Source organism: Stegostoma tigrinum, chromosome 11 (assembly GCF_030684315.1).
Source record: "Stegostoma tigrinum isolate sSteTig4 chromosome 11, sSteTig4.hap1, whole genome shotgun sequence".
Classification (NCBI taxonomy): domain Eukaryota; kingdom Metazoa; phylum Chordata; class Chondrichthyes; order Orectolobiformes; family Stegostomatidae; genus Stegostoma; species Stegostoma tigrinum.
This window is the reverse complement of record NC_081364.1, coordinates 47,693,351-47,710,951: the sequence shown is the minus strand read 5'-3', so window position 1 is coordinate 47,710,951 and position 17,601 is coordinate 47,693,351. Positions and strand designations below refer to the sequence as shown.

At 45.6% G+C, this 17,601-nt stretch overlaps 1 protein-coding gene across 9 annotated transcripts in view; it reads right to left on the bottom strand.

Annotated features, from left to right (window-relative positions):
• Window positions 1-17,601, bottom strand: part of prickle2b (prickle homolog 2b) — a 301,893-nt gene that overhangs the window by 262,467 nt on the left and 21,825 nt on the right. For 5 of the 9 annotated variants that reach the window (XM_048547909.2, XM_059649935.1, XM_048547910.2 and 2 more), the window contains one exon: window positions 5,089-5,174. Coding sequence is in view for 4 of the 9 variants with exons in the window: in XM_048547906.2 (XP_048403863.1) it covers window positions 5,089-5,174; window positions 9,089-9,217 (215 nt within the window). In the remaining 5 variants the exon portion in view is untranslated. Of the gene's footprint in view, window positions 1-5,088; window positions 5,175-8,087; window positions 8,188-8,405; window positions 8,557-9,088; window positions 9,664-17,601 lie in introns of those variants that run through there. The other 4 variants (XM_048547906.2, XM_048547905.2, XM_048547907.2 and 1 more) reach the window with 4 other exon arrangements.

The window sequence follows — 17,601 nt, the reverse complement described above, 5'->3', positions numbered from 1 at the left end:
GATAGGTGGTCCCATGGGTGTCCCATTGATTTGTTCATATGTTTGGCTGTTGAAAGTGAAGTGAGTGGTGAGACATAGGTAGTTTGAGCATGTTGTCTGTACAGATGGTTTCACTGGGGTCTTGCTCTTGTTCCAGTAGTGCTGTCATTATTTCTCTTGCTGCTGGTATGTCTACTGATGTGAATAGGGCAGTGACATCAAATGATATCAAGGTCTCGTCATCATCTATCCTTTTGTCTTTGATGGAGTTGAGGAATTCTTGGGCTGAGTGGACTGAGTGGGGTGACTTGTTGATTAGGTGCCTCAATCTCCTTTGTAGTTAAGAACCAGAAGAAGAACTGCGGATGCTGTAAATCAGGAACAAAAACGCAGTTGCTGGAAAAGCTCAGCAGGTCTGGCAGCATCTGTGGAGGAGAAAAGAAAAGTTAGCGTTTTGGGTCCGGTGACCCTTCCTCAGAACAGGGTTCAAAGGGCGGGCTACCGGACCCAAAACGCGAACTCTTTTTTTCTCCTCCACAGATGTTGCCAGATCTCCTTTGTAGTTTCTTGGCTGATCCGTGAGATGAAGTGCCTGATAGGGAGACTGTGTGTCTAAGTGGTACTTCCAGCTTGTGCGCTTTCAGGAGGCTGTAGAATCAGGGTATGTTGGTTCCTTCGGGAATTGGCAATATGCCTTAATGCCTACCACCCAGTGACTTTGACTTCAATAATCTTGAAGTGCTTCAAGAAGCTGGTCATGGCCCACATCAACACCAGTCTCCCAGCCAACCTTAATCCCCTGCAATTTGCCTACCAACAGAACGAGTCCATAAGACATAGGAATGGAAGTAAGGCCATTCGGCCCATCAAGCCCACTCCGCCATTTAAATCATGGCTGATGGGCATTTCAACTCCGCTTCCCTGCACTCTGCCCGTAGCCCTTGATTCCTTCTGAGATCAAGAATTTGTCGATCTCTGCCTTGAAGGCACCCAACGTCCCTGCCTCCACTGCACTCCGTGGCAATGAATTCCACAAGCCCACCACTCTCTGGCTGAAGAAATGTCATCTCATTTCAGTTTTAAATTTACCCCCTCTAATTTTAAGGCTGTAGCCATGGGTCCTAGTCTCCCCACCCAACGGAAACAACTTCCTCGTGTCCACCCCTTCTAAGCGACACTTTATCTTGTAAGTTTCTGTTAGATCTCCCCTCAACCTTCTAAACTCTAATGGGTACAATCCCAGGATCCATAGCCATTCATCATACGTTAAACCTACCATTCCAGGGATCATCCGTGCGCATCTCCACTGGACACACTCCAGGGCTAGTATGTCCTTCCTGAGGTGAAGGGCTACCACATCTAGTTGGATGTCATATCCTGGCATACCTCCAATCTACCATCACAAATAAGCCAGAGGACTGACACTGGTCCAGCGAAGACTGGAGGAAGGCATGCCAGAAACAGCACCAGTCACATTCTTCAAAAAAAGTCTGGCATCAACCCGATGGCACCACAACACAGAACCACCCGCTCGACAAGCAGCGCAAACAACACACAACACACTGAGCCAAGCAATCCCACAACCAACGGATCAGATCCACGGCGACAAAGTGCAGAGCTGGATGAACACAGCAGGCCAAGCAGCACCAGAGGAGCAGGAAGGCCGACACCTCGGGCCTAGACACCTCCCCAGAAAGACCAGACCTGCGCAATCCCACCACATCTAGCCATGAATGGTGGTGGATAATCAAACCACCCACTGGACGAGGAGGCTCCACAAACATCCATCCTCAATGTTTCGGTGCAGAGCTTCCGTCTCAGCATGGTGGGACGGCCTCAGACCAGCCCTCCAGCATGACCCGCACCCAGGAGCCATCAACTGAACCATGATGCATCCCCACTCTATTTCACTCTCCATTATGAATTCTGTCATCAATCTAAGTGACTTATAAAACTTCTTGTTCGAAATAGATGCGACAATAAATTGCTATTCTATTCTAATGAGTCCACACAGTGGATGCCACATCCCTAGCCCTGCACTCATCTGTGGAACATTTGGACATCAAAGACATCTACGTCAGGCTCTTGCTCATCAACTACAGTTCCACCATAAACACCATTATCTGCTGCAGACTGATCTCAAAACTCCATGACCTTAGTATCAGCTCTGCCCTCTAACCGGATCCTCAGATTTCTGAACCACAGACTGCAATCAGTAAAGGGAGGTAACTGCACCTCCTCCACAATAACTGTCAACACTAGAGCCCCCTCAAGAATGTGTCCTCAGCGCCTTACACCGACGACTGTATCGCCAAATTCAGAAGGTACGCCATCTACACGTTCACTGATGACATCACCATAGTGGGACGGATATCTAATAACATGTCAAACTATAGACGGGAGATGGGGGAGATAGATGTAATTGCAACAGTCAATGCGGCACAATACTGCCTCTTCTTCCTCATGCAGCTCAGGAAATTTGGCACGTCCATTAGGGTCCTCACCAACTTCTACAGATGCACCACCGAAAGCATAATGTCCAGGTGCATTACAGCCTGGTATGGTAATACTGTGTCCAGGACTGGAATAAACTACAGAAGGTGGAGCGCATGGCCCAGACCATCACAGACACCAAACTTCCATCCATGGACTCCATTTACATGGCTTATAGCTGCAGAAGGGCTGCCAATATCAAAGACCCATCACACCCCAAATCTCCAAATACTTGTTCCAGCAGGCAGCAGGTACAGAAGTTGAACACACGCTTGAGCAAGTTCAGGAACAGCTTCTTCCTGGCCATTATCAGACTGATGAATGGACTCTCTTGCCTCAAATAATGCTGGTCTCACTAACACTGCTCTCACCTAGCCCACACACTGTGCAATATAACGTGAATGCCTCTGTCCAAGTCTTTTTGATCTGTACATCCTTCGCTTGCTATGGTCTGCCTGTATGGCTCATAAACAAAGCTTTTCACTGTATCTTGGTACACAAGACAATAAATAAAACAATTACATCATATATTTGACATGAATTATGAACAACAACTTAACTGCCTACTTCTTCCCCACCACCACTGCCCCGCTCCCGCCAATAACATTTAAAATAAGGTAGAAATGTAAAACATGGATAGCAGTTTATAGCAGGATGTTCTTTAGAAAATTATATTACAGAAATCTTGACTGATCTCAACCATAAACAGACTCAATATTTTGTCTGCATTATTTTATGAACACATCAGGGCATTTTAATATAAATATTAGATTAATTTTAGATTGACTAGAAAATTTAGAGAAGAGATACACATGCCACAGAATAGAGTGCAAATGAAGGAAGAAAGATTTCAGATGATTAGCTAATTTTTAACAGAAGTAGAAATGTTGAGTAAAGGACAGGTCTATTGTCTACAGCACAGGCTAGTGTAGCATTGCATTAATCCTTGACTCAATGAAGGCGTCCAGTAAAATGTAGTAATCACTTCCCAAATTCCAACTAATGTGAAGCAATTAGATGTCCAAAAGGGCCAACAAAAAAGTGTGAAGGTATAAACATATATGGTTATGAAATCTTACACAGTAGATTGGAATCTTTTAGAACATACGCAATGGCCTCTGACTTTAAAAAAATCAAAACATATGAACCAAGAACAGGAGCAGGCTATTCAGCCCCAGAGCCTGCTCAAGTTAATATGGTCATGACTGATCTCATCTGAGCCGCAACTCTATTTTCTTGCCTTGTCTCCATAACTCTTCAACCCATTGCTTATTAAAAATCTGTCTATCTCCTCAAATTTACTCAATGTCCTGATGTCCATTGCACTTTTGGTAGTGAATTCCACAGATTCATGAACTTTTGAGAGAAGTAAGTGCCCCTCATCCGTGTTTTAAACCTGTTAACCTTTATTCTAAAACTACAACCTCTCATTCTTGATTGCCCCACACAGGAATAGGCTTTTGACGTATACTCTGTCAATCCCTTTAGCATCTTACACATCCCAATTAGACCTGCTCTCATTCTTCTGAACACTAGAGTATATATCTAAACTGCTCAATCTCTCTTTACAAGACAAACACCTCAGCACTAGAATTAATCTACTGAATTTCCTCCGAACTGCCTTTAATGCAACCACATTTCTCCTCAAGTAAGGGAGGTCTCATTGAAACCTTGTACAAGTGCACACTGTGTTACTTTTATACCCTATTACATTAGCAATAAATGCCAAAATTCCATTCTGGCATGAGGGCATCCAGATCCCTTTGCACTGAAGCACTCTGAAGTTTCTTTCCATTTACAGTTATTTTCACACATGATTCGTACATAGTTAAAACCAAAAACAAAACTACTGTAGTTACATATTTGCCTAGTACTATAAAAAGACATGCCAGCTGGTCCAATTATAGTTATGGCAACTGCAAGAGCTGGGCTGCTAATTTATTTTCCTCACCTTATCTCATGTGTTATCAAAATATACACAAATACAATCTACGTATATTTAGCAGGTATCCAATGACCCACACTACAACTGAAGTGATACACTACAGAACAGATCTCAATACAAATATGCAGTATTTGCTCTTTTTCAAGATACAACCTCCTGGTATTCTTTTACAGCTCAAGTGTCACCTCAATGGTGAATATAATTATCCACTATTGTCCATAATTCACAACTCCTTGGAAAACAGTGTTCAGTTTTTTTAAGAGAGAATTCAAAAATTTTAAATGCTTTTTCATTATCTCAAAGTAACAATATTATGTACTTTAAAGTGTGCAAAAACAATGTTTACAAAAACCTTCTAGGCCAGCCCATATTCAGATTTCTGTGGTGTAAGCAACCTTTGCACAGCTTCTATAGTTCATTAAATAAAATACCTTCAGTTACTTCCTCACAATAAATTTAACTTCAATATAGACAGTAAAGAACAGCACATGTCCAAAGTCAGAAAACAAAATGTTGAAAAAAGGGAACTGTTCACTTTAGACAATTTTCACATACACTTCCATGTACTCTAAAGTCCCAGGAATAGAACTGCATTACAAAAGACAAACAAGATTATGCCATTATTACAAATAGGCAGTTTATTTATAAGCATCAGTTTAAAAAATTAATACCTCCAATTATGTAATGCTAATCCAGGACACCGGTCTCCACAGACATTACAGGGCTGCCCTTTCTCTGGGTCATCCACTGTGGAGAGCTGAAAAATAATACAAATCAATATGTAAATAGTTTTATATTGTATTGCATAATTTAGTAGACTTAAAAGGACTAAATATTAAATAAATATTAAATAGAATTAAATATACCCTCTTAATTGGCTGAAATGCCCCTTGCAGTTAAGTTTCACAACCCCAAGTGATCATGATCATTCTTTTTTTAAAATAACACCTCAAAATTACATATTTGGCTAACATCCCAAAGATTGTGAAAAGTGCTTCATAAAAGGTGTTGTGTGAAAATGTATTGGCCATTAAGTAATAGAAAAAAAGCATAAGGAAGTAAGTTTACAGGGAAATTGACAAGATATGCAAACATTACAGTGATATGGGGGGGGGGGTTACTTTAATTGTCCCTAATGTTAACTGGAAACATAATAGTACAGGTCAAAGGGGAAATAGTTTTAAAATATTGTCTTCACGAGAATTTTCTTTATCAGTGTTTCTGTGCTAGATCTGGTTCTGAAAAATGAGGTGGATCAAGTGACAATTGGGGAACTTTTCTGAAACAGCGGTCACAGTACCACAAGGTTATGTTTCTCCCTAATCCTAGTCCATAACAATCTAAAGTAAAAATACTTTACTGGATGAAGCCAGTTTAAATGGAGTGGAAACAAGTATTGCTCAGGTAAATTGGGAACATACAGAATTATACAGAACTATAAACTGCTAACAAGTGGGGATGGGTAGGTTATGACAATGCACATTATGGGGGCTTGGGGGGGCAAAGAGAACAGTGGGACAAGCAAGGTTTGTCCTTGGATGATGAAAAAGATGAGGGGGTGGAATGTATAATGAAAGCATAAGGTGTGAAGAAAGAGAAGAGAAATTTGCTAAATTAGTATTTTGCTTTTATTCTTACCAATGAAGATGCAGTTGAAGTTACTGTGAAAGAGGTGGCAACAGACACTGGATGGCCTATAAATTAATTTGATCTGAAAGTGAAAACTCAGGAGGACCAAACATGATGCAATGATACTGACACAAGGGAGGATATTGCGGATGTATTGACACCAGAGAACAGAAGGAGAAAAATACTAGACCTTTGTTCAAAAAGTGTGCACAGGGATAGGCTTATACATGCCAATCAATTTAACCAATTATTCGAAACAAAAGTCATTTACGAAGGAGATATTTTTTAAAAAAGAGAAAAGATTTTAAAAAAAGGAATGGCAAGGATGAAAGAGTTCAAATTATTTGAGAGTTTAAAAGGAGCTAGACCAGCTTTCCTTCCTGCGGAAACAGTGAAGACGAGATGTGATAGTGGTTTCCAAAATCATGAGGGTTCGAGACAGAGCAGATAAAGTTAAATTTTCTCTTTTGACAGAACAGGCAAGACCCATAAAATACTATTACAGAGAGAATAAAATAACCAAAGATGAAATGAGTACTTCCTCCAACCGTCCCCACCCTGCTCCCCAAACACATACAGTAGTTAGGATTCAAAATTACAGTAATTATTTTAATTGCATTAGAGTGTGGCAAAAGATTCAGCTCTAGCTTTCAAAAAAAAGGAAAAATGCAGACCTGGAGAGACAAGGGAAGAAATTGGATTAATTGCTTTGCTTTCTTGCAGATATCTGGCATTACACAACAGACTGAATAGCCTCCTTCCACGTTTCTTTATTTAACCAAATATGAACTAGCAGCAAACAAATAACCTTACCCTGTACCTCAAGACAATTAGATTGCTGTTACCTTGGAATATATCTCTTGATAATACTTAGCCCTGAGCCCATTAAGGGAAAAGGCACAAATGAAAGGAATTTATTCTTTCTTGAGAAGTGGAGATAAAAATCAGGAAAACAAATGCAGAGTTCATTTTAAATATTAATGATGTTAGAAAGTCATGCAATAACAGCAAAGACTACTAAAGAAAAGAGTTTAAAGGAGTTCTGCTAAACTTCAGCTTTAAATGGCAATAGTCAACAACTAAATTTTCCGGAAAGTGTGAGATTATCAAAGTACAGGTATTGGGAATTCAGAGCAAATGGAAGAGAGCCATTTAGCTGGGGAGATTAATTTTTAAAAAGGTTCAACAAAACAAACTCACCAACTTCAGAAGCAAAATATTTAGGCATAAATGAAATTGATTCAGCCATTAAAAGTCTTTTTACAAAAAAAAGAGATGCTGTAATGGCCTTTAAAAAGGCTTTTTGAAGTTACTAACATGACTACGTTAATAATGACAATTTCTTTTAGCCAAAATTGAAGTGTTTCATTCTTGATTGAGGTTCGTATCACCTTGAATTTTAAATTCTATATTCCTGAACAATTTGGATTATTTAAACCCTTTACCTCCCGCTTGGTACATATTGACTAATCCTCAAATTTCGAGGACTCCATCTTGAAAGGCTAATTAATGTATGTAAAAGGGACTTGAAAGGGAAAATTAATTTTATCACTCAACGCAAGATGCGATCTGTATATATGGAAATTGATCACTGGAATAGGAATTTTCTTCTAAACAGTTATCAAACCATTTTTAAAAATTTTCCAAAATGCAATTAAAAGGCCCTCTATATTAAAGTTCCGACTTTAACATCGTACACCTTAAAAATGTGAAGCAACGGTATGTTTTAATAAAAAGCATTTCCTTTTGCAAAACTCGCAGCAAGAGTGCAAACAGTTTAACAAGAATAGTGTAATCACATCTCAAAAATACAATTTGCACGTACTGTGCGCGCAATGGGATCTCTTTCCGCTTCCCAGACATCTTAATGGGATCATTACAATTCACAATTGAAGCAGTCCCAGACAACCCTATCTGATTGACGTACTGTACTACTCCCTAAGCAACTGCCAGTTCTTAGAACTTGACTCGCATTTCATGCCCATTTAGCGAATACACAAAAGCAAACTAGTGAAAGGTGAGTACATGAAAAGGTTCACACCATGGCGTTAACAACTTGCTAGCGCAAGCAAAACAGAAAGGTAGGGCACCAGGTTCGAACGTTACTCTCTATGCAGCCCATTCCTGTTGCGTGGTTCTCAAATCCGACGTGCGCGCCCTTCATTCCAAAAAAAACAGGCCAATCAATTACAGCAGTGACGACGTTGCACTGTACCCGGACGACTTCCTAATCTTTGCAGGATGTTTCAGTATCGGTAATGTCCGCGGCTGAGGTCGGCAAGAAGGGTATTGCAAGGCACGAACGCGCAAGGTGAAATTGAGTACCCGATAACAACGCAGCTTGAGCCAAAATACTCACCTTTCTGCTCGAGTTTCGTTTTTTAGTGCTACGACTGAACATGTCAAAATAGGTCACCGTCGCTTAGTCAGAGATCTATTAGTACCGATACTATAAGGGGGGAAAAAAAATAGCCGACGCCGTAACTACAGCTCCTGAGAGTGGCGCTCGAGTTCCCGACCGGCTCTCGACAATATTGTGAATGGAAATTCCCTGTCTTCCGGTCATTCATCCCGCCCCTGTAACTAATAGTAGCAGCACTATCATCAGCTGGGAGTGTTAATTTTACATTTGGTTTTGCACTTTGCTTTAAATGCACAGAATTCAGGTTGTGCTCCTTATGATTACTTCAAATCAATTTGAGATAACGGAAAACGAATTCTCTTCCAAACAGAAAAAGTAGCATATAGCTGCACTCCAAGTGAGCCAAATAAGGAAGTTCTTTAGATTAATAACTCAAAGATGACGAACAGTTCAAAACTACAAATTGACTACAAAAACGTCCCCCTCCTCAGATATTTTAAAACTGCAAGAGGAAACGAACAATCACGGGATCCACAGCTCAGTCCTGAGACATGAAAAATTAGAACAGGAAATTAAAACTGTGCAAACAAGAACGGACGAAAGGAAACTTTGAAAAGAAAGCCATTAAGCAATATCAATAATCGAATAAAAATTGTAGATGATAAATTCTCGTTTCCTACCAGAGGCGCAACAGAATACACAGTTACAGCAGGCGGCACATCAGTGGTGATTGGAGTAGTTATAAGTGGATTCGGTGGAGTAACGCTATCCGTAACCAAAACAAAATGCAGGGAAAGACAGGTGTTCATTTCTGATTCTCTTCACCATTATTTCAGAATGTCGGGAGCTCAGAAGTGCATAAAGGGCCTTCCTAGTTACAGCAGCAATTTTGATGACTAGAAGACTTGCGTTTAAAATAGTCCGTATTGTTGAGATGAAAGGTGCGAGGCAGTAAACAAAAACGAAAAACCTTTGATGTTATAAGTGATTGAATGCACGCAAAAATTCCATTTCAAGGGAGAAAAAATAAGCCAGAATTAATATGAAAATGGATTAAAGGTAGTCTAAATTTATCACAGTCGATTCCTTAAAAAATGCAGCACCTCCTTAAATACACAGCATTTCTCCTCAAAGCGACAGGACATTTGTTCTGCAAACGCTGCTGACAGCGATTTGCATTTGAAATATAGTTCGCACACATTGAATAAAGTCTGTAAAATTCCAATTATTGTTAAAAGTGTCTCTAAAACCGCTCCCATCAATCGATTCATTCTGAATGTTCTAGCCTCGTAATGATTTATAAATTATTTACATTTCAGCCGCACTTAAAGTCACGTGCTTACATCGTCAGGCGTATTGCACCGTGGGAAATGAAAGATAAAACCTTTACATTTAAACCTTGCAAAGGCAACATGAATGCAATATGAAAAATGTCAGTTTTATCTTTTGACTGCCTCGCGTTTTCAGTCAATTGTTTTCAATGAAAATAAGTTGATGATTTATTTTCCATGATTGAGATTGAATAAACTTAATCAAGCCAGAAGTAGCCGAGGGTAAATTGCGAAAGATTTATTGAAATATTTCCCATTTTTGTCAGATAACCTGCCACTAGTATTGCGTGAGGGTTACTTAAAAAGACCTTATTAACAAATAATGTGACGTAGTCCCGAAAGCCGAGGTATGCTTTAAGAAATGCAGGATTTACGGTTGTAAAGCATTAGTTACTTTCACAGATTCCTTTTCCACTTTCAATTTCATTGTATTGGTTGCTAGGCAACTGAAAAGATTTATAGACACCTCTGGTTGGTTTTACTTGAGCTTTGTCGATCCAGCGCCATTCGACTCGTCTAAATAGGGAAATTCTTCAGCTGAAGTTAAGCGGATGAAAATTCAGTTAGAATCTCAGAAGCAGACGTTCGCGATCCGCACGCTGTGTTACCATGTTTGCGGACTGCTCCTTTAAAAAGTGACTAATTGATCTGGTTATTAAAACTTATACTTCGTCTCGGAACTATTTCAAAGCATGACACATGGCTTGTTCTAAATAATACATTTCAGAAGTTTGTGTAAAGTATTACTCGTGCTCTTTCCGTCCTTCAATAGTTTAAAACAAAACAAAATGTAACAACTGTCATGAATTTCCCTTAAATAACTGACTTAACAACATACCCCGCGAGTACGGCTCCTTTGTGTAAACCACAAACTCCTATTGCTGGAAAATAATTTTCCCCAATGGTACAGTTACAAAAAACGAGGCTTAGTGCAATAAGATAACATCTTCGACGCTGAAAACACATTTGATCGGGTGTCCAATCAGACCTCAATAAACACCTGGAGACGGTAATCAAATTTGAGGCTTTGGTAGACTAGGGTTTAGTTCTGGAGGTGGGGCGTACAGAAAGTGCTATGATTGTTGCCCTGCTAAGACCTCATTAGAAAATAACGAACCAGACCGATTAAGTTTCTGGTATCTTAACTCCTCCGCTTCCCCCACCCCACCAACCTTACAGAATTTCAAACACATGTGGGTCATCCTTCTTTCAGGAGATCAGTGTGTCAATGTTTTCTTCATGTATGTTTCTGGTATCATCTTTGTAAATCTTTGCATGTTAATATGCCAACTAGAACTTCAAAACATTTCTGCACTTTTGGCATAACGTCCGTGTTTTTCAATTCTACCCCTTGTCATTAATGTAGGGCTTTATAAGACGGCTGTCTTCAACCTTCAATCAGCTTGTAACTGATGTCCATTACAAGCCCACCGACTCCCACAGCTACCTAGAATACACCTCCTCCCACCCACCCTCCTGCAAAAATTCCATCCCCTATTCCCAATTCCTCCGCCTCCGCCGCATCTGCTCCCACGATAAGACATTCCACTCCCGCACATCCCAGATGTCCAAGTTCTTTAAGGACCGCAACTTCCCCCCCACGGTGATTGAGAACGCCCTTGACCGCGTCTCCCGCATTTCCCGCGACACATCCCTCACACCCCGCCCCCGCCACAACCGCCCCAAGAGGATCCCCCTCGTTCTCACACACCACCCTACCAACCTCCGGATACAACGCATTATCCTCCGACACTTCCGCCATTTACAATCCAACCCCACCACCCAAGACATTTTTCCATCCCCACCCCTGTCTGCTTTCCGGAGAGACCACTCTCTCCGTGACTCCCTTGTTCGCTCCACACTGCCCTCCAACCCCACCACACCCGGCACCTTCCCCTGCAACCGCAGGAAATGCTACACTTGTCCCCACACCTCCTCCCTCACCCCCATCCCAGGCCCCAAGATGACATTCCACATTAAGCAGAGGTTCACCTGCACATCTGCCAATGTGGTATACTGCATCCACTGTACCCGGTGCGGCTTTCTCTACATTGGGGAAACCAAGCAGAGGCTTGGGGACCGCTTTGCAGAACACCTCCGCTCAGTTCGCAACAAACAACTGCACCTCCCAGTCGCAAACCATTTCCACTCCCCCTCCCATTCTCTTGATGACATGTCCATCATGGGCCTCCTGCACTGCCACAATGATGCCACCCGAAGGTTGCAGGAACAGCAACTCATATTCCGCCTGGGAACCCTGCAGCCATATGGTATCAATGTGGACTTCACCAGTTTCAAAATCTCCCCTTCCCCCACTGCATCCCTCAACCAGCCCAGTTCATCCCCTCCCCCCACTGCACCACACAACCAGCCCAGCTCTTCCCCCCCACCCACTGCATCCCAAAACCAGTCCAACCTGTCTCTGCCTCCCGAACCGGTTCTTCCTCTCACCCATCCCTTCCTCCCACCCCAAGCCGCACCCCCAGCTACCTACTAACCTCATCCCACCTCCTTGACCTGTCCGTCTTCCCTGGACTGACCTATCCCCTCCCTACCTCCCCACCTACACCCTCTCCACCTATCTTCTTTACTCTCCATCTTCGGTCCGCCTCCCCCTCTCTCCCTATTTATTCCAGTTCCCTCCCCCCATCCCCCTCTCTGATGAAGGGTCTAGGCCCGAAACGTCAGCTTTTGTGCTCCTGAGATGCTGCTTGGCCTGCTGTGTTCATCCAGCCTCACATTTTATTATCTTGGAATCTCCAGCATCTGCAGTTCCCATTATCTCTGTCTTCAACCGTCTCCTTGTGTAAAATAAACGGGAGCAGGCCATGTGATCCAGCTGGCTAGGAGCACAGATCAAGCTACGCTCATAGCGGGGTGCCATTTGTAACACCAGGAGACAAAAGGGGAAAAAGTTACTGGCCTTAATGCGAGCAGGCTAATCAAATCAAAGGCCCTCGAAAGATGAAGAGACAGAAATACAACAGCTGTTCGGAATAGCAGCGAAGAAAATAAAGACCATTCTCAGTTCATCAGGAAGGATACTGCCGGCAGTTCAGATCTGCTCAAACAAACAGGAAATTTGGGGATTTAAAGACACTGGAAAATTCACCCGAGCATCTTTAGGAAAAGGGACCGCCTAGATTGGACCTTGCTACTCCAAGTCAGTTCGGGAATTTTCAGAAATCTGAGGAAAACGGCTTTGGGCAAACATACAACTTTAAAAAAAAGACTTCTTATTTCATAAAGAGGAAAAATGGGAGAACTCGGCACTGGTTCCTGGTAAAGAGAAAAATTCTACCAAATGCCGTGTAAAGAATAAAAGAACACGGGGTTTCATTCACGTTATAAAGGCCGTAGAAAGGTCTGTAGTTTACTGCATTAGTTGCCTATGTAACATTTAGTTGAAAAGTTAACTGCTTCAGAAACTGTAGATCTGAAACAAAAACAGTGTTGAACAAATAAAGAAGATGGTCATAGAACGGATGTGAGTTTGCTCGCTGAGCTGAAAGGTTCGTTTTCAGATGTTTCGTCACTTTTTTTATTTGAAAAAAACATTCTATTAATAAAGTATGTACAAAAATAAAACATTTATACACCTACCCAGTCATGCAAGCTGCTCCGGGTTACCCGGGGGTACATACACCAACTAAAGGAAAAAACAAAAACAAAGGAAAAAAAACGAAGCAAAGAAAATACCCCAGCAGTCGTCTCCCCGCACAGTGCCTGTTGGGCCCCTGACCAGTTGGGGAAGGCGCCAGCTGGGCCCATTTACCAGATAGGACCCTTGTTTCTATTCTGGACGAGGGGTTTCATACAGTGGTCTTTCCCCACCGTGCCTTGGCGGCGGCTGCCCCAAGCTTTAGCACATCCCTCAGCACGTAGTCCTGGACCTTGGAGTGCGCTAGTCTGCAACACTCGGTCGGGGTCAGTTCTTTCAGGTGGCAGACCAGCGAGCATCTTTCACCGCACTGATGGTCCTCCAGGCACAGTCGATGTTCGTTTCGGTATGCGTCCCGGGTAACAGCCCGTAGAGCACGAAGTCCCGTGTCACGGAGCTGCTCGAGATGAACCTCGACAAATACCACTGCATCTCCCTCCAGACCTCCGGCACATAGACAGTCTCGTCCCCCCCACAGCCACCTCGAGGGCAGCGTGCGGTGGCACAGAGATTCCGGGTGTGCATAAAGGATCTCACTGGCAGAGCCCCTCTCACGGCCAGCCAAGCAATGTCCTTGTGCTTGTTTGAAAGTTCTGGCGATGAGGCATTCTGCCAAACGACTTTGGCAGTCTGCGTGGGGAACCACACAACGGGATCCACCCCCTTTCTTTTCCCGAAGGGTCTCAAGAATACTACGTGTTGACCACTGCCTGATGGCCTTGCGGTCAAAGGTGTTTCCTTTCAAAAATTTCTCCACGAAGGACAGGTGGTACGGGACAGTCCAACTACTCAGCGTTCCGCGGCAACGAGGCCAGACCCATCCTTCGGGGACAGGTAGAACCTCAGTAAGTAGTGACACTTGGTGTTTGCGTACTGAGGATCTACATACAGCTTGAAGCAGCCACACACAAAGGTAGCCATCAGGGCGAGGGTGGTGTTCGGTACATCCTTTACCCCATTTTCCAGGTCTTTGTACATGGTGGTGTCCCTGTGGACCTGGTCCATTCTCAACCCCCAAATGAAGTGGAAGATGGCCCGGGTGACCGCAGCAGCGCAGGTCCAGGGAATAGGCCAGGCCTGTGCCACACACAACAGTACCGAAAGCCCCTCACACCTGACAACCAGGTTCTTTCCCACGATGGAGGGGGACCGGAGCATCCACCTGCCCAGTTTCTGCTTCAGTTTGGTGATACGTTCCTCCCAAATCTTAGTGCATGCCCCAGCTCCACCAAACCAAACACCCAGCACCTTCGGGTAGTCTGTCCTGACGGTGAAGGGGATGAAGGAGCGGTCGTCCTAGTTCCCGAAGAACATGGCCTCGCTCTTACCCCTATTGACTTTGGCACCCGAAGCCAGTTCAAACTGGCCGCAGATGTCCAACAGCCTACTCACCGACCGACGATTGGCAGAAGACGGCGACATCGTCCATGTAAGGGAGGTCTTGACCTGAAGGCCTCCACTGCCTGGGATAGTCACGCCCTTCAGGCTCACATCCTTTCTGACAAATGCGGTGAAGGGCTCCACACAGAACATGAACAAGGCAGGAGAGCGCGGGCAGCCTTGCCTGACTCCAGATCTGATGGGAAAACTGTCCGATTCCCACCCGTTGATCGAGACTGTGCTAACGATATTGGTGTAGAGCAGCCGGATCCAATTGCGGATGCCCTCCCCGAACCCCAATTTGGAGAGGACGTCCCTCATGTAAGCATGAGAGACCCTGTCAAAGGCCTTCTCCTGGTCCAGGCTGACGAGGCAGGTGTCCACCCGCCTGTCCTGCACGTAGACAATCGTATCCCTGACGAGCGCGAGGCTCTCAGCGATCTTTCTGCCCGGCCCAGGCTTGGTCAGGGTGAATCACCGACTCCAGGACAGACCTGACCCAGTTGGCTATGACCTTGGCCAGGATTTTGTAGTCCATGTTCAATAGTGAAATGGGACGCCAATTATTAATTTCTTCCCTCTCCCCGCTTCCTCTTGTAAATGAGGGTGATGATGCCCTTTCTCATGGACTTGCACATTTCCCCTGCCCAAAGCACACTATCGTACACCTCCAGCAGGTCCTGGCCGACCAGGTCCCACAGAGCAGAATACAGCTCGACTGGTAAGCCGTCGCTCCCAGGAGTCTTATTCCTCTCCAAGGACTTGAGGGCTCTGGTCAGTTCGTCCAGGGATATCGGCCGGTCCAGCCACTCCCTCGTGCCGTCATCTAATACCTCCGTGATAGACGACAGGAACAACTTGGAGGCCGTGCTGTCCGTGTGCTTCGCATCGTACAGTCCGGCATAGAAGGACCTGCTGATCCTCAAAATGTCGGGCCAAGATGACGTCACCGAGCCATTGTCCTCCTTCAACCGGCTAAGCACAGAGCTCTCTTTGTGCACCTTCTGAAAGAAGGAACGCGAGCACGTCTCGTCTTGCTCCACGGAGCGGACCCTGGACCGGAAGATTATCCTGGAGGCCTCTGCGGTGAAGAGCAAGGCTTGCTGGCCCCTCACCTCGCGGAGGTCCTCCGTGACATCGACCCCCATCCACAGCAGAAGGAGCAGGTTCTGCATCCTTTTCTGGAGTCGCGACAGCTTTCCCCGCCTCTCTCTCGCCTGCCGAACACCCTCGAGGACAAAGAGCCTCTTGATGTTCTCCTTCACTGTCTCCCACCAGTCACCGGGAGACTCAAAAAGAAGTTTCATGGTTCTCCAACCGGCATATTCCCTCTTCAGCTCCTCGACGTTCTCTGGGGTCAACAGAGTCGTGTTGAGCTTCCACGGCCCCTTGCCGGCCTGCTGGTTGTCCTGTAAGTGACAGTCGGCCAGCAGGAGGTAGTGGTCAGAGAAGAACACCGGCTTGACGCCGGTGGACGTGACTGAGAATGCCCGTGGCACAAACAGGAAGTCTATCCTTGGAGCGGATAGACCCATCTGGCCACGACCAGGTGTAATTCCTGCGCTCTGTCCGCAGGGGTGCTGAAGACATCGAGCAGCTTGGTGTCCTTCATCGTGCCCATCAGGAATCTGGACGTGACGTCCAGTTGACTCCCCCCACCCGCCGGATCTTCCATCTACATCGATGATGCAGTTGAAGTCTCCGCCTAGGATGACCGGCCTGGACGTAACCAGCAGGGGTGGAAGCCGCTGCAGGACGGCCAACCGCTCACTCCGTACCGCTGGGGCATACATGTTGCCCAGCCTCAGGGGAGCGTTCCTGTCGGTGACATCAGCCACTAGGAGGCGTCCCCCCACCACCTCCTGAACTTGAGAAATGGTGAAGTTGCACGCCCGCAGAACAGCCAGGTCCGAGGAGCGACAGTCGTTACCCCCCGGACCAGATCGAAGGCCCACAGGTCCAGGGCCCCGACCATTTCCCGTACCTGCTGAGCTGCGGTATCCCGCACTCCTGCAGAAACAGGAGGTCTGCCTTGATGGTGGTCAGGTAGGCCAACATGGACACACATCTTGCGGTGGACTTGACGCTGTGCACATTAACGCTCGCAACTCGTACCCCCATTGAGGGGGGTGATCGCAGTACCGTCCCTGAGTCCAAGGTCCAGCCCCTCCATCTATCCCTTCATGCCCATTGCCTGGGTAAACTGCTGGATGCTCTCCGGGCTCAGGAAACTGTCCATGCTGCCTTCTGGGGGGCATCCCCCCGTTGGGGGTAAGGAGGGAGGAGAGTCCGGCTCTGGGTCAGGTTGGGGGCACATTGTTTCCTGCTTCCCGTCTGCAGGTTCCAGGGTCCTCCTGGGCGCCAGAGGCACGTGGCTGGGTGTCAGAGGGAACCTCAGGATACCTCCCGTCCCCTGGAAGCGGGGTGCTGCTTTCCTTCTCAGTGGAAGTCTTCAGTTTCTGCTTTGGGCAGGCCTCCTCCGAATCTCCCTCGTCAGAGGAGCACTTATAGCCCCCCTGGAGCTGCCTCTTCCCACTGGATGGTTGCGGAGCAGGAAACTCCGACACGCCTTCCGGACCGTTGTCCACTCCCCTGAGTCACCTGTCGTGTCCTCCATCGACTTTGGGTTGTCGGGGGAAGCAGAGCCCGCAGGGGCGCTTTGCTGGCCTCGGGTCCATCCTGCGGGGCTGGTCCCTCCTGCACAACCTGGACTTCCTGCACCCCGGGGGGGTGTCGTCCTTGCAGGGGCCTGGTGCCTTCCTCTCCTCTAGGGGAGGGGGGGGGGGCTTGCCCTGCATTGCCCCTGCCAGCGACCTGGGCT